General features: G+C 36.9%; 1 protein-coding gene across 5 annotated transcripts in view; it reads left to right on the top strand.

The window, feature by feature from the left end:
- NARS2 (asparaginyl-tRNA synthetase 2, mitochondrial) overlaps positions 1-22,683 on the top strand; it is a 137,883-nt gene that overhangs the window by 112,823 nt on the left and 2,377 nt on the right. For all 5 annotated transcript variants that reach the window (XM_027531499.1, XM_027531503.1, XM_027531504.1 and 2 more), the window contains exons 8-13: positions 1,737-1,835; positions 1,935-1,972; positions 8,027-8,093; positions 9,543-9,680; positions 18,835-18,932; positions 20,919-20,945. In XM_027531499.1, coding sequence (XP_027387300.1) covers positions 1,737-1,835; positions 1,935-1,972; positions 8,027-8,093; positions 9,543-9,680; positions 18,835-18,932; positions 20,919-20,945 — 467 coding nt within the window. The remainder of the gene's footprint in view (positions 1-1,736; positions 1,836-1,934; positions 1,973-8,026; positions 8,094-9,542; positions 9,681-18,834; positions 18,933-20,918; positions 20,946-22,683) is intronic.

The raw sequence follows: 22,683 nt of genomic DNA, 5'->3' as shown, positions 1-22,683 counted from the left end.
GTCTTTATCTTGCAAATAGGTGTATTTTGTCTCTCAATAGTGTAAGCATACTCTCCAATTTATATGTTTTTTCCTCCCAAAATACATTGGCTTTTTTCAGTGATTGAGAGATATAACCCTTCATAAATCATTTAGTTACTTAGTAAGTTCTTTATCTCTCTGCTGGATTGAAGATGATATAGCCTCAAAGTAAAACATCTTTAGCCTCCGTTTGCTCTTCTTTCATCAAGTTATTCCTTACTTTTCTATAAAATACATGTATAATATAAAATAATATAAAGAGAAGTATAAAATATTTTATGTGTATTGTTTAGTTGCTCAGTCATGTTTGACTCTTTGCAACCCCATGGACTGTAGCCAGCCAGACTCCTCTGTTCATGGGGATTCTCCAGGAAAGATTACTGGAATAGGTTGCTATGCCCTCCTCCAGGGGATCTTCCCAACCTAGGGACCAAACCCAGGTCTCCCACATTGCAGGTGAATTCTTTACCAACTGAGCCACCAGGGAAGCCCCAAATATTTTATATACGTACATAAATCTAACTAGTTGTTATTTGATAATTAAATTCTTTCCTGTAGCTGATTGATTAAATTACTCAGACACTTATATAGCCCCACTGTATTTGCAACATTGATAGAGTGTCTGGTGATTCACAGAGGAAAGGGAGACAACTGTCTGGTGAGGCAACCTGGACTTAATATGTATTTCTTTATGGGGACACATTTGGAAACCACAGTATGATCTCATTGACTTCAAAAGAAGAATTTTAGTTTGGATTAAAAATATTTTAGAAATATTTTCCATTCCAGTCACTTTTTTCTTCTAAGAACAAATTTTTCCCCTGAGAGACTTACAGACACCCCTGGTAGAATGAAATCTTATATACTGATTTGTGTCATATTGATCTGTATTATTTTTACTTTATACCTTAGCAAAGCAAAAATGTATGTATTTGGATGAAGCTAGATCTCATTGCTTCTATAATCTTAAAGTTTACTTTCATTTATCAGTGACTCAATGAAGCACTTTTCAGAATGTTCCACTCTTCACAACAACTGATGCTGGTTGTGTGCTCCTCTGAACTGGGCACTGAGCTAAGTCTTCTGCATGTATTATCTCATTTAATTCTCACAGCAGTCCTGTAAAACAGGTACTGTTATTGCTCTGATTCTGCAAGCAAGTAGACTGAAATTGAGGCATCAATTTGTTTTAGTTGTTCATTTGACAGCTCACTTCATTACTACTTTTGAAACTGTTAACAAAAACTTCAGACATTTTCTTTCTTTCTTTCTTTTTTCCCCTCCTACTCTGAGAAGAAGTTGTGATGTTTCTTTTAATCAGTCTAGAAACTGAATTAGCTTGCTGCAGTATATTCAGAAAGTAAGAGGCCTAATGGCTTTCAGTTCAGTTCAGTTCAGTTGCTCAGTCGTGTCCGACTCTTTGCGACCCCATGAATCGCAGCACTCCAGGCCTCCCTGTCCATCACCAACTCCCGGAGTTCACTCAGACTCACGTCCATCGAGTCAGTGATGCCATCCAGCCATCATATCCTCTCTCGTCCCCTTCTCCTCCTGCCCCCAATCCCTCCCAGCATCAGAGTCCTTTCCAATGAGTCAACTCTTCGCATGAGTTGGCTTTGGAGTTGCTAAAACCTGGAGAATAGTCCCTGCAGAGCCCTAAACTGGTTTTTTCATGAAACTTAACATGTCAGACAATTCTGTATCATTTCTCTTAGGTTATGGAGAGCCTCTTCAAGACTACAGCAATGACAGTTCTCTCAAATTGTCCTAAAGATGTTGAACTCTGTCACAAATTCTTAGCTCCTGGCCAAAAGGTAATTAGTTTTGTGGATAAAGCCCTCTGACTATGTTAATTACATGCAATGACTCTAATTGCATTTACTAAATTTTCTTTTTTCTGTTTTTTTACGAAGGACAGATTAGAACATATGCTAAAAAACAACTTTCTAATGTAAGTAGATATTATACTTTCTCTGAACTTTATTCATAATTTATCATCATATTTATCATAATTTATTATGTATTAAATTTTTTGTTTGTTTATCTGCTTATCATACTCCCTAGACTCAAGGGACACTTGTATTTTAATGATAGTTATAGTTCTTGTGTCTGGTTCATAGTTGACAATCAATGTTGAATTAATAAATAAATGAATAAATCTTAGCAAGATAAATGAACATGGTAATTATTAGCCGTATTACTGCAATTCAGACTAATGCTTTAGTAATCAAAATCTAGCTTGATTAAAAACTATGCTTTTAAGATACATGTAATGTTTGCCTCTCCGTTTTTCTCTATTTCAATCTTCTTTCTTTTTCTTTGCTTTTGCTGCCTAAAATCTGAAAATATATTCTGAACTGTTTTTAAGCCAATTTTTTAAAACCTAAAAATCCATATTGTAAATACTGCACATACATTATTGCTTCATTTTCACTGTAATCCCATTATATAGCATTTGATATTGGACTGGTTGTTTAGTCAACCAGTCATATTAATCAGATAGGCTGTTCTTTTCACAGTTTATTATTAAACACATACTTGATATGGGAAAAACAGCAAATAACTTCTTATATCTAATACAAACAATTTACATAAAACTTAGTATTCAGCATTACCGTATGTAAATTAGATGACCAGTGTGAGTTTGGTGCATGAAGCCAGGCACCCAAAGCTGGTGCTCTGGACAACCTAGAGGGATAGGATAGGGAAGGGGATTCAGGATTGGGGGGGACACACGGATACTTATGGCCGATTCGTGTTGATGTTTGGCAAAAACCATCGTGATATTATAAAGTAATTATCCTCCAATTAAAACAAATTTTTAAAAACTTTGTATTCAGGGTATTTACAGTGTATCAAGGAAGCAAGGTTGATACTCTGAAGAATAAAAGATTGTCTCTCAAAGTAGTTAGTATCATTTTTCTCTTGCCATCTTAAACTTAGCAGGTTTCTGTTCTAAGAAAATAAAGAATCCAACCTATCCTTGAGGAGGGAAATAAGAAAAACTTGGCACACTGGACCAAGCTGAGAATCAGGTAGCAACCTAGACCTGCAGACTACAGGTTAAAAGTGATGAATTGTTGACCCTGAACCAATAACAAGGCAGCAAATGTGGGAATAGCAAATGAGGGAAGAGTCAAGAGCCCTGTGGTAGAGAAGCAAAGGACAGTGAAGTAAAAGTGAAGGCTTTGGAGACTTTTTCTTTACTTAAATGTATATTGAATATTTACTATATGCCAGGCATTGTTCTAGCATCTAAAAACTGCTTTTAAAGCAATGAACAAAGTAGATAAAACTCCATGCCTTCACTGAGCTTACATTCCTGGTGGAGATAATAATAGCCAAGAAACAAGATAAAAATGTGAAACATATAATCTGTGAAAATGAGTAATACTTAGGGGGGAGAAACCAAAAAAGAGATAGAAGATATGACATAGGAAGAATGAGGAGATAGAAATAGTAGATAGCATGGTGGGGAGGATCCCACTGAGATGATTTTTGAGTAAAGGTCTCGAGAAAGTAAAGTAAGAGCACCAGCTATATGGGTAAGTGGGAGAAGAACATCTTAAGGAATTGGTTCACGTATTTGTAGAGACTAGGCAAATTCAAAATCTGAAGGCTGGAGACTCAGCGAAGAGCAAGTCAAAAGCAGCCTGCTGGCAGATTCCTTCCTTCTTGGAGGAGGCCATTCTTTGCTCTAGTAAGGCCTTCAAACTAGATGTTATTAGAGAGGGTATCTTCTTTAGTCAGGATCCACTGATTTAAATGTTAACTTCATCCCAAAAACACCTTCTCAGAAATATCCTGAATATTTGACCAAATATCTGGATACTGCAGCCCAGCCAACTTGACACATAAAGCCATCAACAGACCAGGATGGTGACAGTGGAGGGGGAGAGAAATGGTCCTAGTCAGGATAGGTTTTAAAGATAGAGCAAACAGGAGTTGCTGAGAGTGAGAGAGAAAGAGAGTGACTTGAAAGCCTTTGACTTACATAGCTATGGAAATGGAGACAGAGGAAGGAGTAGCAGCCAGGTTGCAGAGAGAGATGGGGTGGTAACAGGCTCATTCCCGTGAGGTGTCACATTATGATTGAGATCCATTCAGATGTCCGTTTGTAGATGTCAGGTAGGCAGTTTGAGTGTCCAGATCTGGAGTGTACAGGAGAGTTCTGGACATAAGTGTATTGATAAAATTTTTAATTAAGTAGATAAGGAAAGAAATAAATTGGGCATCTCGAGGAATCTGTGCTGGAAACAGAGAATCAGGCAGATCTTAAGAGAAGTTATCCAGCTCCTATCTAATGAGTAAGATCTTAGATGGAGGGAAAATATCCACCATTTATTGAATATTTACTATGTATCAGACAGTGATAAACTGTACATATACTGAAGTTCATTATCTTCACAACAACTCTGAGTAGTTAAGCTTCAGTTTTCTCATCACAAAAGTGATAACTTGAGTAATTTTGTTGAAATGACCAAATGCTGCTTAAGCAGTATGTCAAAAACTCAATAACTTGAAAACCCTCCTACAAGACATCTAAAGACGTTAGTTAAAATATTATGAACTCCTCTGAAATGCACTGTTGGCTTCATTAGCATATAAGAGAGGTCCCAGCAGCTAGAAACAAAGAGGGGGAACAACCAGAGGGAATATTCTCAGAGTTCATGATTCTCAGAGTTCATAGCACTTTGGAAATAGTTTCTGGAAAGGAGAAGAAATATTATTCCCTGTACATACCAAGGAGCCTGGAGGGCTGTAGTCCATGGGGTCACACAGAGTCAGACACAACTAAGCACGAACGCGTGCGTAACCAAGAAAAAGTAGAGAGAATTGCTGAAGGCCATCAAGGATATCCAGTGTCAGAACTCTAACTTGAACTTGAAAGTTCTGCCTCAACTTAAGGTATAGGCAGAGTATCATAGAACATTTAGAATAAGGAGAGCTATTTAAACACGAAGAGTCTTTTTTTTCTTGATATTGTACCTGTAATATATCAATGGTACAAGATTCTAGTGCTTCCCTTTTTGACTGCTCTTTTATTTCTCAGTATAATGAATAGATCATATCAAGTAATTGATGGAACAGAACAGTAGAATATCTAAGTAGAAAAAAGCTTAAGACAGTATAGCCCTGTGTCCTTATTTTATAAGTGTAAATACTTAATTTTTTAATATTTGTATTTTTAGATTTTTTTAAATAAAGATGACATTTTATAAAACCTTCATTGAGATGAAGTGATTTACATAGCTAGTAAGTGGTAGAGTCAGAGGGAGAACCCAGGGCCCCTTATGTTTCATTTCGATAGAACATATGAAACTGCAAGTGGTTTAGGCGTTATCTCAGGAGTTAAAAGCTTAGACTCTGGAGTCAGCACATCAAGCTTTACTTCTTACTTACATGAGTGATTTTTGGCAAATTACTGAACCTCTCTACACTTCAATTTCCCTCCTATAAAATGCTCATTTAAAAAGCATTACTACTATCAACACCAGCACCATTCTAACTTAGAAATTATGTGTTATTTAATACTAGATTTTCTTTTGAATAGAATTTCCATCTTAAAAAACCTATCACTCAAAACATAGCTTCGGGAAGTCTATTTGTACTTTATGACACAGCTCTTTCCAGTTAGTTATTATAAATTTGAACTTTGTTTTTGCTTCAGAGAATAAGTTTGGGTTGGGTAAGATATTTTTTTAGCTCAAAGGTCTTCAGAAAGCTTGTAGATTTTTGTTTTTAATCATGCAAAATACTGTTGGAGAGGAAATAGAGAACACCTTCATATACTACTAGTGGGCATAAATTGGTGTAACCCTATAAAGGGGGAATGGATGATATCTTTGGCAGTGTCTTTCAAAACTATAAAAACTCCAAGATGCAAGTACTCTAGAAGCCAACAATTCTGTTTTTCCCATGTTCAAAATTTGTGTGAGCATGTGAAGTGAAGTGAAAGTCGCTCAGTCGTGTCCAACTCTTTTGTGATCCCATGGACTATATAGTCCTTGGAATTCTCCGGGCCAGAATACTGGAGTGGGCAGCCTCTCCCTTCTCCAGGGGATCTTTGCAACCCAGGGATTGAACCCAGGTCTCCCACATTGCAGATTGATTCTTTACCAGCTGAAAATACTGGAGTGGGTAGCCTATCCCTTCTCTAGGGCATCTGCCCAACCCAGGAATCAAACCAGGGTCTCCTGCATTGCAAATGGATTCTTTACCAACTGAGCTGTCTGGGAAGCATAAATTAGATATATGTGGTCATGATTTGCCGTAACAAAAGATTGGAACCAGCTGAAATACCCATTGGTAGGTGACTGGTTTGACTGATTAGGATATATCCACATAGTGGAATGTTATGTAATAGTTCAAAAGGTCAAGTTCTTCATATGGTGAAAGTAAAAGTGAGTCGCTCAGTCGTGTCCGACTCTTCGCAACCCCATGGACTGTAGCCTACCAGGCTTCTCTGTCCATGAGATTTTCCAGGCAGTAGTACTGGAGTGGATTGCCATTTCCTTCTCCAGGGGATCTTCGCAACCCAGGGATTGCACATGGGTCTCCCGCATTGTAGACAGACACTTTACTGTCTGAGCCACCAGGGAAGTTCTTCATATACTAATGTGTAAATATCTGCAAGATATATTGAGCAAGAAACGATTTAAAAGAGTGTGTATGATGCACATGCTATAGCATTACGCTGCAGCTGCCATCTATAAAAAGGGGAGATTGAGTATTAGTATTTGCTTAGAGATGCATTAAGCCCTCTGGAAGAGTACACAGGAAACCAGTAACAATGATTGTTTATGAGGAGAGGAACTAAGTGGCTATGTGAAAGGGGTGGAATGAAGATGTATACTGTTTTATTCATCTTGATTTTTTTAACTATATGCATATATCACCTATTCAAATTGTTAAATTTTTAGTTTGGCTTGCTTTAGGCATGGTGCTTTCTTACTGAGGTAACCAGTGGTATTTTTCCTGAACAATCTTCCAATACTAGAATATATTATGAATCCCTTACCATGGTCTGAAATAGTTCATAGGATTTGACCTCTCATTACCTTTCCCATCTAATTCCTGGCATTCTTCCCCTTATTCAATATGCTGTAGTCACATTGGCTTTTTTGTTTTGTTTTGTTCCTTGAATAAGCCAAACTGTTCCTCACTGCAGGTTTTTGTACTCACTGTTCGCTTTGCCTGGAATACTTTCCTTAGGTATTTATATGGCTCATTTCCTTACTTCATTCAGGATTCTGTTCAAATGTCACCAAGTCAGCAAGGCCTTTCTTGACCATCTTATCTAAAATAGTACACCAAACACCCCCTTTTTACCTTGCTTTGTTTATCTTCATAGCACCAGTAGCTCCCTGGAATTATATTATTTTTGTTTATTATCTTTCTATACATACATACACACCCTCTTTTTGTCTTGCTTTGTTTATTTCATAGCACCAGTAGCTCCCTGACATTTTATTATTCTGGTTTATTTATCTTTCTACACACACACACACACACACACACACACACTCTCTCCATAAAAGCAGGGTCTTTGTGTTTATTTACTGGATCTCCAGTGCCGGGAATGATGCCTAGAACATGGTAAATGCTCAGTATATGTTGGGTGAATGAGTGATAGCTCTCAGGAAAGAGTTTTCCTCTTTCAGTCTCAGTATTTAACACCTTTTCATGCATTAGCATAACATGAATTCAGAGAAAATCTTTACTTTCTTGAGTGACTAGCTTCTTTGTGTACACTACAAGTGTGATTATTGAATGGCCATTTCTCTTCACACTGCTCAGACTCTCATAAGATTAAATCAGCCATAATTCCTGATTATCAATAATCATTTTTTATAATCATTGCTGATAACCCAGCAATCATTTGATACTCATGTGTGATCTGAAAAAACAGTGTGAAAATAAGCCTTTTACAGTTTTCAGATGCACTAATTAACAACAGCCCGTTGTATAGACCTTTTTCTGATTTTACCCTTTTTCTCTCCAGCATTTCTTACACTGAGGCAGTGGAGATCTTAAAGCAGGCATCCCAGAACTTCACCTTCACTCCAGAGGTAGGATATATATATGAAAATTTCTTTCTCATATTTATCTGATTTCATTAAGAATCCTTTAAAATAACCTTATTTCTCTTATTAGCAATATGCAGTATTTCATTGGGTTTTTTTGATGTTTGCCCAACCTTGTTGACATATATAGACTGAAAAATTGTTTTGAAGTAGAATCATATCATTTGGATTAGCAGTGACAAAAGGAGTTATAAAGAAGTTTCCCAAGTTTAAAGATGAAATTCCTTAGAAATATCATAGAATATAGAATAGAATATCAGTGTAGCAATCAACTAGTTCAGTGTTTCTCAAAGTATTTTCTGAATGATGTTTCAGCTGACAGACAAAAGAGGTTATGTGATCAAATAAGTTTAGGCAACACATTAAACAGGTTTCTTTTTCCTTTGAACTTTATGGAGGCTTCTAATTTGTGACCCACTTTGAAGAACACTTGAGTTTTATGTTTTTGCTTTTTCCCAGAACTCCTTTATTTTATTGGCAAGGATATCGGTCTGGAAAGACAGCATGATCTAGTGACCATGCACATAATGTTAGAGGCAGGTTTCCTCATTTCTCTGCCAGTGCTTCTTTCCTGTAATTAAGATACTGCCAGACAAAGGGGACTATAAGATAATGTTAAGAATATAATACCTTTGTCTTCAAACTACTGCTTATACCAGTTCTATTCCCAGTTAGATGTTCTCTTAAGTTAGATGTTAGATGTTAGGTTAGATTTTCTCTTAAGTTATGAGTGTCCTGTGCTTATTATATTTATAATCAATTGATTTCTTTGTATAATTTTTTAATTTAATATTTGTCTTCTACCCTAGAAGCTTCATGAAGTTAGGGGTTTTGTTTTCCTTACCACTGTTTCCAGTACCTAGATGGTACTTGGGATTTAATAGGCACATTAGTGTTTGCTGAATAAATAGATGAACAGTGTTATTAAATATTCATCAAAGAGCACCTGATATATTAGTTGACTCTTCTATAAAAAAAAAAAAATTCACTGGGAGAAGCCAGCTAGCCAAAGATAGACTCAGTATTAGGAATATTATCTCTCATCATTTAATTTCCTGAGACTTAGGAACAGTAACTGTAGAAGCAGCTCTGGCCAATATTAATAAAAATTATGATTCTGAATCAGCTTTTCTGCACTGTGGAAAGCATACTGTGTCTTCCTATTTGTCTGCTAAATGCTGCTCCCTCATTGGGGCACAGAAAAGCACAGTGTTTATCTACTAGTTCCAGCTTTCATCTTTCCAGGCTTTTGAATGTTCTGTTCACACATCTCTCTCTAGTTTCTCTATCTGTGTAACTTCAGCAGACGGTTCCACACATCCCTGATCCTCAGGGAAAAGAAGCCTTTGGCACTGATACAGGCTATTTTTAGGTCCCGCATTATATATTTCAGCTCTGTCTTCTCCTTTGGTAATTTCTTTTTTCTCATTACAGTGGGGTGCTGATCTACACACTGAACATGAAAAATACCTGGTGAAGCACTGTGGCGACATACCAGTCTTTGTCATTAATTATCCGTTAGTACTCAAGCCGTTCTACATGAGGGATAATGAAGATGGCCCTCAGCACACAGTAAGTAAACACACTAAATAAATCGGGGTTAGTCATCCCAGAGTCTGAGGTTTTCCCCTTGATTTAATTTAATTTATCCTTTGGCATATTTTCTTAAATTATATCATTCACTCTGTATCTCTTAAAATGATAATGTTCCTCACAGGCACCTCTAAAAATGTGTTTCCAAAGAAGATCCCAGTGTTCTGTAAGCACACTCCCTCATTTCTGTTATAGGGTGTCCTTCTCAGTTAAACAGATGCAAATGTAGGTGCATTTTGTTTTGTATTTTTAAATTACTGAGAGCCCTAGAGCAGTGTATAGCAATATGCCCAGTCTCTATCAAATTAAATACTGATTAGGAGACCACATGCGGTAGGGGGAGATGATGGTAGTGGCATTATCAGACAAAAGAAGAGCTGGCTTGGCATAGCAGGCAGCTTAGAGTACTTTGACTATCAAATAGAAGTGGTGAGGGGAGGGCTGTGCAGGGGTCGAAGAGGGCTGGGTGCATTCTCCTCTTGGTTGTTCCTCTTCTGACTGGCTCTCTTCTCTGCCTATCTTGTCTCTGTCTGTCTGTCTTCTTTAGCTCTTCTTGTCCTCTGTTCTTTTTCCCTCAACTACAGTTGGCTTTTATATTTCTGGTACTTTCCTTTTTGTCTCTTCTCTCCTTCACAAAATTGGCAGTAACATAAAATAAGAATATTTTTTAGTCTTTAAATATGTATTGAATAGTTATTTAATATCATTAATTGTAAAAATCTATGAGACAAATATGTTTATCTCAGAAAAGGTCCCAAATGTAAACTTTGCTGTCTTGTACTTTTCACTTGTTTTTAGATAAATACCAGTAGGAAAATGTAGATCAGGACCCCCTAATAAATAAAATTACCTCATCTTAGGTATACAAGGTTATCTGTTTGAATGTCTTTCCTGTCTTTGCTCATATTACAGCATTCCTAAAACAGTAGGAGCCACCAATTAGTATGAAGCAAATACTATCATGTCATCTCTTAAGTCATAAATCACAAAACAACCTTGCCAAGAAACTCGTTGTTTTTCCAGTTTTACATATAGAAAAGTGAGGTGCAAAAAGACCAATTGCATTTCTTAAGGCTCCATGGATAGAAAGTGATAGAGTTCTTATTCAAACCTGATTCCTCTGGCTCTGAAGTCTGTGTTCTCTACTTTATTACACTACCTCAGAAGTCACAAATATAAAATTACACGTTAGCCACTGATTTTATACATCCCTACCTTTCACCAGCATTATCCAAATGCAGTAAGCAACATAGTTGATTTATGACACTTATTTTCCCTTCTCCCTACCAAGCCTCTGGTATAATCAGTTATGAGAAATGAATAGGCCCACAGGTTGGCAGCAGAAAAAGGGAGAGTGACTAGGGAGTGGATTATCCAGTTGCAGGTTGTCTGTTTGGTGTTGAGTTTACATCAAAAAACAGGAATATGTCTGTATCTCTTGCTTTTTTTTTTTTTTTTCACTCCACCCTATCCCACTTCCACCTCTCTCCCCCAGCACACACACACACTGTATATTCCTCTCATAATTTCCCTCAGTAGAGCACTTTTCAGTCATTCAATTTTGCACTTAAAAATACTCTGCTTAAGGTTTTCCTGCTCTGTGACGACTTCCCTAGCTAACCCAGTCACCCTGAGCCTGCCTTTTCTGGATTTCTATGGCATTTAAAGGATCAGTAAAACTAATTAGTGGCATTATGTCTGTTTTTTGTAGTCTCTATATAAATTTTCCTTTCTCAAATTAAAGTCTTCTTCAGGAAGGTGACTATTTCATAACCACCATGGTATATACCACTCATTCCTCCGCCCTCTAATGTGATTTATATTCAAACCACTGTCATTCCCTCTAATTGTACCACTGAAACTCTGGGAGCAGTAATAATTGTCATGTTATTAAGCTCAACAGACTCTTTAAAAAGTCTTTTACTTCACCTCTCAGCATTATTCAGCACTATTTAGGACTTACTTCTTCCCCCTTTGACTTCTGTGACAGCATTCTCCTAGTTTTCTCCCTTTCTTAGTGAATTATTCTTTCTCAGTCTCCTTTTCAGGTTCATCCTCTTCCACTAGATGCTGGAATTCCTCATGCCTCCATCCTTTTCTCCCCAGATCTTTTCTCTCCCCAGATGATTATTTCATCTTTACCCACAACTCACTGTGTATTTTCACATGACTCAGAAATTTATGTCTTGAATCCAGGCTTCTCCTGTGAGTTCACCACCATTTACACATGGTAAAACCATCTCAAACTTAACATACCCCCAACTGAACCTGTGATTTCACTTCTTCTCCCTTTCTCCCACAAAATTTGATTTTCTTTGAAAATTCAGGGTTCATCTAATTGTGCAAGCCAGAGTCCTGAGTCATCTTTGAAATGTTCTCTTCTCTCACTTCACATATTGAAACTGTTACTAAGTTCTGTCATTTCTATACTCCTAAATAAATCTCTAATCCATCTACTTCTCTTTATTTCCACTTTTATGTTTCTGGATTAACATATCATCATATCTTGCCAGGACTACTTCAGTAGTCTTAACTACTGAAGTTAAGTAGTCTTAACTTCTAACCAGTCTTTTGCCTGCATCTGTTCTTTCCTCCTCTGAGTTCATTCTCCCCATTTCAGCTTGAACTTTTAGAAAATGTAAATCTGGTAACATTCTCTCTCTTCTAAAAACCGTTCAGTGGCCTCCCACTGCTCTTACACCAAAAGTCAAGATTCTTTATTTGGCCTACAAGCCTCAGTGTAGTCTGGCTGCTCCTATCTCATGTCTTCTGGTAGGTAGGCAGGATTTTCCCTCATCACAGGATCTTTGTACATAGTCTTCCCTAAATTAAGAACAACCTCCTTCACCTAAGTAATTTTGCTTATTCTTAGATCTCTTCTTCTCAGTAATCGTTTCCACAGAGAAACCTTCCTTAATCCTCTCTTCTGAGTCAGAGATTCACTAAACGGCAGTGTACCACTTTTTTCAAACCTGGGGTTACTAACTTAATCCATCCTATTTCTTAACACGGTTGTATTGTTACATTTATCTGTTTATTTAGTGACACTTTTCTCTATGCCAAAGGACTTGAGGGCCTTTTTTTTTCCACTTATGAGTGTGTCCTCTTGCCTAGCATAATGCCTGGGACATAGCAGGCACCTGATGTCTATTTGGTGATGGACTTCCCAGGTGGCTCAGTGGTAAAGATTCCGCCTGCCAGTGCAGGACACACAAGAGACACTGGTTTGATCCCTGGGTTGGGAAGATTCCCAGGAGTAGGAAATGGCAACCTGCTCCAGTATTCTTGCCTGGAAAATCCCATGGACAGAGGAGCCTGGCAGGCTACAGTCCATGGGATCGTAAGGAGTCGGACAGGACTCAGCGCGTGCATGCACGCACGTGCGCGCGCACACACACACACACACACACACATGGTTGGAAGATGGATGAATTGAGCCCAGCACAGTCTGGGACAAATAGTGAGTGAGTTGATTTGCTAAGGAAGTTCCTAGGAAGCTAAAGAGCAACTTTTACTCTAAATTTTTTTTGATGTTGGCTCCATGGAATAAGAATGTCCCGAGGCTTTAGAATCAGGCACCCTTGAGTTCAGGTCTCAGGTCTTTGTGTTATAAACTATGTGATCTTAGGTAAGCCATTTAATTTCTTTGAGTTTTATTTTTCCATTTGTAAAAATTAGATGATAATATTTTCCAGAATTATGAGGATTGAATTAATTCATAATTAATAATATATGCAAAATGCATAGCACAGTGTTTGGGATGGTAGGTAGTCAATAAGTGTGAAGTCCTCTTTCTTTCTAAATTTTGATGAAGTCTTTATTATGTTAAAGCACAGTATTGTTAAAATGTGTGTATGTGGGGGGGCGCAGGGCAGGGGGATTCCATTAAATGCCATTACATAAGATTCCTTGAAAGGCAATTCTCTCGTAGACTGCAGTCACAGTTACCTTTAGAAGTACCGGGAGGCCTTCATTATGACACTTTCTCTAATGTGATCTCACAGCCTGAAACCTGAAAGTATTATAATAAACATTCATGTACTTTTGTAATTTATGCAGTGCTATAGCTTCTCAGAGCTAATTATTAAAATGTAACTTACTTAATCTACTGATATATACAACACTGATTTATTAGCAACCTAGATTTCTTTTCAGCTCACGTAAACAAAGTGTCTGCTTCCATCCCTACTTTATTTTTTTCAGTGGTGAGTGAACAGGCTTTGGGTCAGCTAACTGAATTCTGTGTTTCTTTTGGTAGGGATGCAGTTACAGATTATGAGCAGGGTTGCAAGAGCTTCTGCAAAGGGTGCAATGCAATCTAAAAATATTGAAACAAGTGTGTCTCACAGTTGCCTTCTCTGGGAAGTCAAGAGAGGGGAGTAGGAAAATGTTTAACCTAGGCTTATAACATTTGGCCAGAGGTAATGCATAGTAATACGGTATATTTTTACAGTTATAGTTTCTTTTTCTTTCTTTCTTCCCCTCACCCTCTCCAAAAAATAATAATTTTAATAGTGGTATGCCCAATTGTTATAGTGAAAAGTACACTGGACTAAGAAGTTACTAGTGCTTTGTTTGAAAGCCAGCTCTCTTACTAGTTATTTGTCTGGACTAGTTATTTGTATGGCCTTAGGCATGTCTTTCCATTCTCTGAGCCTGAGCTTCTCCCGCCATAAAAATTAGAGAATTGTACTGGATGACCTACAGTGTACTAACCAGCTCTAAAATTTTCTGATTTCAGATAGCCTAAGTTTTTGCTCATTTGAACATATAAGAATAACTTATAAATGACCAAACATATTTGATCATTTGAAAGGGACAGATTGTGGATCTAAATGAAGTGAATCTAAGCAAACATGCAAAATATCACATACCATGAATTTGAGTCCTAAGCAATTCCTCCAAAGGCTGGTGGCAAATATTCAGCTAGGGTATTGGTTTCACAGAAAATAATGTCCATTCATTCCATTCAGCCATGTGTGATTAGGACAAATGACTGCCCAGAAGTCCCTGATAAGATGCCAGGATCACCCAGTAGTATTCTAATTTTTAAAATTGTATCAGTGTTACTTAGTAAATCATAAAATTTTAAACATTGGATATGTACACTCAATAGACCACATATTGTGAAGTCAACTTGGAAGGAAGAATACTCAACCAAGGGGTGGTGGCGGTTGTTCAGTCGCTAAGTGGTTTGTGACTCTTGGAGACTCCATGGACTGCCTGACACCAGGCTTCCCTATCCTTCTCTATCTCCTTGAGTTTGCTCAAACTCATGTCCATTGAGTCAGTGATGCCATCCAACCATCTCATCCTCTGTCATCCCCCTCTCCTCCTGCCCACAATCTTTCCCAGCATCAGGGTCTTTTCCAGTGAGTCAGCTCTTCACATGAGGTGGCCAAAGTATTGGAGCTTCATCATTAGTCCTTCTAGTGAATATCCAGGATTGATTTTCTTTAGGATTGACTGGTTTGATCTCCTTGCTGTCCAAGGGACTCTCAAGAGTCTTCTCCAGTACCACAACTCGAAAGCATCAGTTCTTTGGCGCTTACCCTTCTTTATGATCCATCTCTCACATTTGACATGACTACTAGAAAAATCATAACTTTGACTGTACGGACCTTTGTCGGCAAAGTGATGTCTCTGTATCTAGATTTGTCATAGCTTTCTTTCCAAGGAGGGCTTCCCTGGTAGCTCAGCTGATAAAGAATACTCCTGCAATGCAGGAGACCCTGGTTGATTCCTGGGTCAATAAGGTCCCCTGGAGAAAGGAATGGCTACCCACTCCAGTATTCTGGCCTGGAGAATTCCATGGACTGTATAGTTCCATGGGGTCTCAAGGAGCACGTATCTTTTAATTGCATGGCTGCAATCGCCATATGCAATGATTTTGGAGTACAAGAAAATAAAGTTTGTCACTGTTTCCATTGTTTCCCCATCTGTTTGCCATGAAGTGATGGGACTGGATGCCATGATCTTAGTTTTTTTGAATGTTGAGTTTTAAGCCAGGTTTTTCACTCTCCTCTTTGGCCTTCATCAAGAGGCACTTTAGTTCCTCTTCACTTTCTGCCATTAGAGTGGTATCATCTGCATATCTGAGTTTGTTGATATTTCTTCCAGCAGTCTTGATTTCAGCTTGTGATTCATCCAGCCTGGCATTTTGCATGATGTACTCTGCTTAAAAGTTAAATACGCATGGTGACAGTATATAGCCTTGACATATTACTTTCTCAATTTGAAACCAGTCCGTTGTTCTGTGTCTGGTTCTAACTGCTGCTTCTTGGCCTGCATATAGGTTTCTCAGGAGGCAGGTAAGGTGGTCTGGTGTTCCTATCTCTTTAAGAATTTTCCACAGTTTTTTGTGATCCACACAGTCAAAGGCTTTAGCATAGTCAATGAAGCAGTAGATATTTTTCTGAAATTCTCTTGCTTTTTCTAAATCTAGCTTGTACATCTGGAAGTTATCAGTTCGTGTCCGATTGAAGCCTGCTGCTGCTAAGTCGCTTCAGTCGTGTCCGACTCTGTGCGACCCCATAGATGGCAGCCCATCAGGCTCCCCCGTCCCTGGGATTCTCCAGGCAAGAACTCTGGAGTGGGTTGCCATTTCCTTCTCCAGTGCACGAAAGTGAAAAATGAAAGTGAAGTCGCTCAGTTGTGTCCGACTCCTAGCGACCCCATGGACTACACCCTACCAGGCTCCTCCGTCCATGGGATTTTCCAGGCAAGAGTACTGGAGTGGGGTGCCATTGCCTTCTCCAGATTGAAGCCTAGCTTGAAGGATTTTGAGCATGTGAATGAGCTCAATTGTATGCAATTGTTTGAAAATTCTTTGGGATTGGAATGAAAACTGACCTTTTCCAGTCCAGTGGCCATTGATAAATTTTCCAAATTTTCTGGCATATTGAGTGTAGCACTTTAAGAACATTATCTTTTAGGACTTAAATACCAAGGATATCTAATGAATTTCCCTTGCTGGGGCTTATGAATCGAACTGCATCAAAATAACTTGAGCCTCAAATCCAGCAGTAGTGATGAAGGGAATTTCCAGTTTTGCCCATACCTGGGGAATTTATGTCAAAGTAAAAAGTGCATTTCAGCACATCTAAAATTCTCCCAGACTAGCCGTTTTACTATCCAAAGGGGATTTTCATTCCTTGTTACCTGCAGCCCATCTGCACCTTCACACTGTCATTTCTGGAAGGCTTTCTTTTCCAACTGCACCTCAGTGTTTTTAGGGGCCAGATACTGTCAGAGTCAGCAGTTAGAGCCAAGCTCATAGAGGCTTAAACCACAAATACATTTCCTATGGTTTGTAGAACAGTCTTCTTCCTTTATACTAGTACATGATAATGTAAAATGTAGTCAACCAACAGTTGTAGTGTGAAAAAGACCTGTTTGTACACTTACTTCTCACCAGCTTATTGAGTAGCAGGAGACTCTGTAAAATTAGAAACCATTAGTATATTTCTGTCCCGTCTCAATTTAATTTGGCTGAGGGATGAAAATCACATCTCATATTTTCTCTTTAATGATATTAATGAGGATTATATAGCATTTGGCACACATTCTTAAATTATTACAGTTTTTATTAAACTAGTTATTTATAAAGTATACCTCAGTCAAAAATTCTGAAATCAAAACAGGGGAATGGCTTAATATTAAAGTAAGGCAAATTTAAGAAAAGAGTTTATAATATAATGTACATTTAAAGATTAGATTTTTATGTATTATTAAATGTGTTCTATGGATTCCTTATTTTTATTTGTAAATTAAATCTTTCTGAGTTTTGTGCCTTCTTATTACTGGCCTTATAAATGTCTACCTGGCACCTCTTTGTCCTCCCCGCCCCAACTTGCAAAAAAGAATTGCCAAGTCACAAAATAATATAGATAGCAAATAAACGTTCTCAAAAATGTAAATATTACTAGTAAGTGAAGAAATACAAGTTAAAACATCAAGCCACCATTTTACCCTATTACAATTTTTTTGTTGTTCTATTACAACAGTATAACACCTTTCTTGTAGAAAATAAGAAAATAGGAATAAAAGAAAAGAAATCATAGCAACACAGTTTACACCTCATTATGTATTATAGATGTCAGTCTATTTTCTTCCATGTCTAAAATTTATCTGATGGTCTCCTCTTGATGTACACTTGAATTTTTTGTTATTATAAGCAATACTGTAGTAAATATTCTGTGTGTTGAATTTTTTTTCTTTTTTTGCATCTCTGATTATTTTGTTAGAACTAGTTCCTAGAACTCCTATTGCTGAGTCAAAGCAAATTGCACTTTTAAAGCTTTTGATTATCTTTTGCCCAATTGCTGACCAGAAAGGTTGTATCAGAGGTATGAGAGTATTAGTTTATGCATTCTCTAATCCATGTTTGTTTATATTGTTTATCTGCACCATTTTGATAACACCAAAGTGGTATCTCTCTGTTTTAATTTGATTAACAATCAGAGCATATTTTACATGTACTAACATACTTCAAATTAAAGAAAAACATCATTGCCACATTGTTTATGAAAGACACACACACACTCTGAATATTCAACAGAAAGCTGTTAAATAAACTATGATACTTCTAAACAGTAAACTGTGCAGCTATTAAAACATTAAGTATGTGAAGTATTTTTACTAACATAGGAAAAATATTTATTGTATTTTGTTGGCTAAGATAATGAGAATGGTAAATTTTATATGTAATTTGATCTCTGTTATACTCTTTAAGCATACAAGGAAAAAACCTGAAAGAAACTATGCTAACGTATAATTGCCTCTGCATGATGATAGGTGTTTTAAAATATTTTTATAATTATTAATACTTTCCACATTTTTTATGACTAACATTTGTACCACATTTGTGCAGAAAACATATTTTTTTAAGTATACCACATAAATGGTGCCAGAGGGGCAACTGTCCACCTGCATTTTATATTCTAAACATAATAGTTAAACATTTAGTATTAAAACAGGGGACATGAACAGCTAACATAAATAAGATTCTGTTTAACTGTAAGCAGTTAAACAGCCAGTCATCAAAATGTTGTAAGTTCCACTTGCTTCAGAAGCTGACATTGTTGGGATGGTATGAAAACAGAATGGTGTTTGTGAGTTTTTTCCTTTTCAGGTTGCTGCTGTTGATCTTCTGGTTCCTGGAGTTGGAGAACTCTTTGGAGGAAGCCTCAGAGAGGAACGGTACCATTTATTAGAACAGCAATTGGCCAGGTACTGATCAGAACTAGAAAAAATGAAACTTAAAAAATGGGAATGGAGCACTCAGAGGCAGTAATGGCAGACTAACAGAGTAGTACGTAGGTCTTAGTACCTGACAGACCTGACTCTCAGATTCTGTGTGAACTGAAGCAAGTTGTTACTTAACCTCTCTGAGCTTCTTTTTCTGAAAGCCTAGAGCTGTTATATGACACAATGATTTTTTTTTTCTTTTGTCCACTATTTGTATATCTCTCTCCCTATAGAAATAGCTTTTTTAAAAGTTAGTGATAGAGAAAGGAAAGACAACTAAAGCCCCTTAAAGTTTGTTCTTCCCTTTTCTCTGTGTTTTGGGAGAAAAGGAATTGTTGGGTTTTTGTGTGTGTGTGATTTTAAACTAAATCGTGAAGACAGGCTCTGAACCAGGGAAAGGATTAAGATGGAGGAAGAAAGAAACTAAAATTTATCTGCTAAGGTAGCATTTAGAATAAGCAGTTTTCCCTTCCTCGGGTTTTCTACTATGTAAGTATCTTGATTTAAGTATTTGAATAACTTTTACTTACTGTTTGAGACCTGGGAAATGTATCCATAAACACACAGAAAATGTTTTGGAGATGAGAAGTAGGGGAATCATGTTTCTAATTGAACTACCACTCCTGTATATGCATGGTCTGCCAAAAAACCACAATGACTTCCTAAACTAACCAAGGTTATAAACCTCTGTTTTCCATGGTTTCCACTTTTACTGTGCCAGACTTTTGAAAAAAAAAAAAAAAAAAAGACTTTCCCATGTTGAAGGCATAATCTTTCTCTCCAGATAATACTAGGTTTCATAGTAATCTGGAAAAGTCTTGATTGTTTGACGTGTTTGTTAAATTAGCCATTTGTAAGGCCTTCTCTTCCTAATGGAGAAGTGCTTAAAAAGTTGTTGCTTTTCCAAGATCCCAACTTATAAATCTGTGGAGTAATTTGGTTTTGTAATCCCAGTCATCCGAACTGCTCTGTTTGGGTTAGCATCCAGAAGAAAGGGGATAAATATGTTCTGGGAGGACTCTTTTTATCAGCTAGACTACTAACTCCTTAGTATTTTTTATAGTGTTAGGAAGTTCTGGGAAAATTGTGGAATTGAAGTGACAGTAAAACTCCTTAGATGGAAAGAATTTGAAGATTCTCTGGGTTTTTTTTTTTTAAAAGCACAATAAAAATCACACATGGCAAGAAATCTCATCTGTTGAAAGATTAATTGGTCTGTTTTCTGTACTTGCTTCCTTCCTTCAGGAAACCTTTCCTCATAACATTAAATGTTTACCTAATATCTGATAATATCCAAATTTATCTTTCCTAATTAAGTGGATATATGTGTTTCCCTATCGCCGGGATCTGTCTTTGACTTCTATTCATGTTTTTCATATTTTTGCATATTTGAATTTTTCATAATCCCGATCACTTTGAGATACACCATGGTCCCAAATACTTTTAAAGACTGAAATAAATTTTAATGAGTACTAAGAACTTTAATTAACTAACATTTCTCAAATTGGCAAAAAAACAATTTGCAACCATATTATGAAGTAGCCTCAGAATCTATATTATTATTTTACATTATGGAAAGAAAATTGTGTCTGTACATCCCTTGTCTGGGTGTACCTTTAGACATCCTTACGAAGTAGTAATAGTGGTTTTCTTATATCACAGGACAATAAGTTTATCTCAGATGAACCCCCTCTCTTGAGCTGTGGACCTTGCTTTCTTTCCATAGCATTTGTTATTTGATAATATTGGACTGTTGGTTTTCTTAATATTGGTTTTCTTACCTTTCTTACCACCTAATAAAGGTGCAGCTCCTCAACTGTATTATATATTATTATTTAAGAGCACAAGTTTGGGTATTTACTTCTTTATAAAGAGCACTTTGCACACAACCCAAAATAAATGTCTGGTGGTTAGTATATTGATCTTATTGTCATTCTCTGAAAGAATTTTCTTATTTTCATTTTACAGATTAGGACTGACAGAAGCCTACCAATGGTAAGAATACGACCCCTGATGACTCTTGTTCTGGCTCTGGGTCTGAATGTTACATAGTTTTCACTTATATTTCCAGGGTGCTATAGAAGAGGGTTAAAACAATGAACAGGTCCTGAGATTAGTTATTCCCTTTGAGTCTTTGAAAAGTAGTAATAATAATTCTGCCATTTGTTTATTACCAATTGTGTGCCAGATAACAATGTTAAAATTTTGATGGATATTGTTTTGTGTAATCATCACAATACCCCCTGAGTTAGGTGCCATTCTTATTCCCTTTTTATTATCCATCCAGGCCTGGGACCTGGAGGTGTTAACTGTCTTAATCAAGAGCACACAGAAGCGTAGAACTGGGACTTGGTTCTTAACCATTATGCTTCATTTTCTCTATGATTGAAATTAGGGGCTTGAGCTAAGTGATCCCTGGGGTCTCCACCAACTGTACAAATCTAAGCTGCTTCGGGAAGATCATCTTTCTGCATTCCTAAGTTGTTCTGGTATTCCTTCTGCAGATCCCTTTTTCAAGTACTTTTCATTATATACAACTTATTTATTTATTTATTCATATTTCTGTAATAAGACTCTTTCAGGATCTTGTATAATAGTATCAACCATATTATTAACTCTTCTGCTGTCCTCAGCAGAGGGAAAGATCAAATTACACACTTCCCTTTTGGTAATGGAACTAGATTTCAGAGATGCAAAAAGCCTGAAATTGGGTTCAAGTAATGGCCCTCGATTGCTTTATTTATCAGTAATGAACTTTGGCATATTTAATCTTTCTGAGCCTTGGTTTTCTTGGTTATAAAATGGAATGGTAATATCTACTTCACAGGATTTTTGTGAGGATGAAATGAAGCAATATAAGTTAAGTACACAGAGTAGAAGTTTAGTTTAATTTCTTTCCGCCTTTCCTCCTTAGTGCTGAGTTTTGCTGTTGGGTTGATGAACCTGATTGTCACACTTACACGTTTTACTTCAATTTATTTTCTGTCTATAAGATGTTATTCATAGTATATAAAAACTAGATATATATATATATATATATATATATAAAAACTAGATATATCTTAATCATTGGTTTAGACTTGTTCTGGTCTTTATTAATCATTTCAATACTACTTTTTTCCCAACTAAAATTTTCAAATTCTTAACATCTCCAAAAGTAAGTATTTATTATTTTAAGAGACAACAGGCCCAAATGAGGTCACTTGTGCTAACTCACATCCCCAAACTTAGACTTAATATCTGATTTAATTATAATTTCAACATCTCCCAGAAGTGGAATCTTGAACCAGAGAGTCTAGAATTACCTGGTCAACACTAGTGAGGTTGTCTGCCTGATGGACACCTGTCATCTCCTAAAGGAAGATGACCTTGCCTAAAACCACTCACTCTTTGCTACTAACTTCCTTATCCTGCCCCCTTCTGCCTAAAATCATTTTGTAGAGCTCTTTTCTGTTGCTAGGTGGGTCCTGCCTGATTGATGAATCATAGAATAAAGATTTTTTAAAATTGACTCATTGAATTTTATTTTTTAACAGTTGGAATCTGCTTCCTTTTATATGGTAATCATGGTATCTTAAAGGTAAAAATGACCTTAAAAATCTTCAAGTCTGTGATCTCTGCTAGTGTTCTACCACACTGAATGTGTAGCTACCCCAGGTGTCTAAGAATTTTTTCACTTCTCGTTTCTACATGCCCCATGCAAATGAAATCTGTAACTAGTTCCACAATTTTT

This window comes from Bos indicus x Bos taurus, chromosome 29, assembly GCF_003369695.1.
Source record: "Bos indicus x Bos taurus breed Angus x Brahman F1 hybrid chromosome 29, Bos_hybrid_MaternalHap_v2.0, whole genome shotgun sequence".
Classification (NCBI taxonomy): Eukaryota; Metazoa; Chordata; class Mammalia; order Artiodactyla; family Bovidae; genus Bos; species Bos indicus x Bos taurus.
Note: the sequence above shows the minus strand (reverse complement) of the source record. Positions and strands in the feature narration are given on the sequence as shown.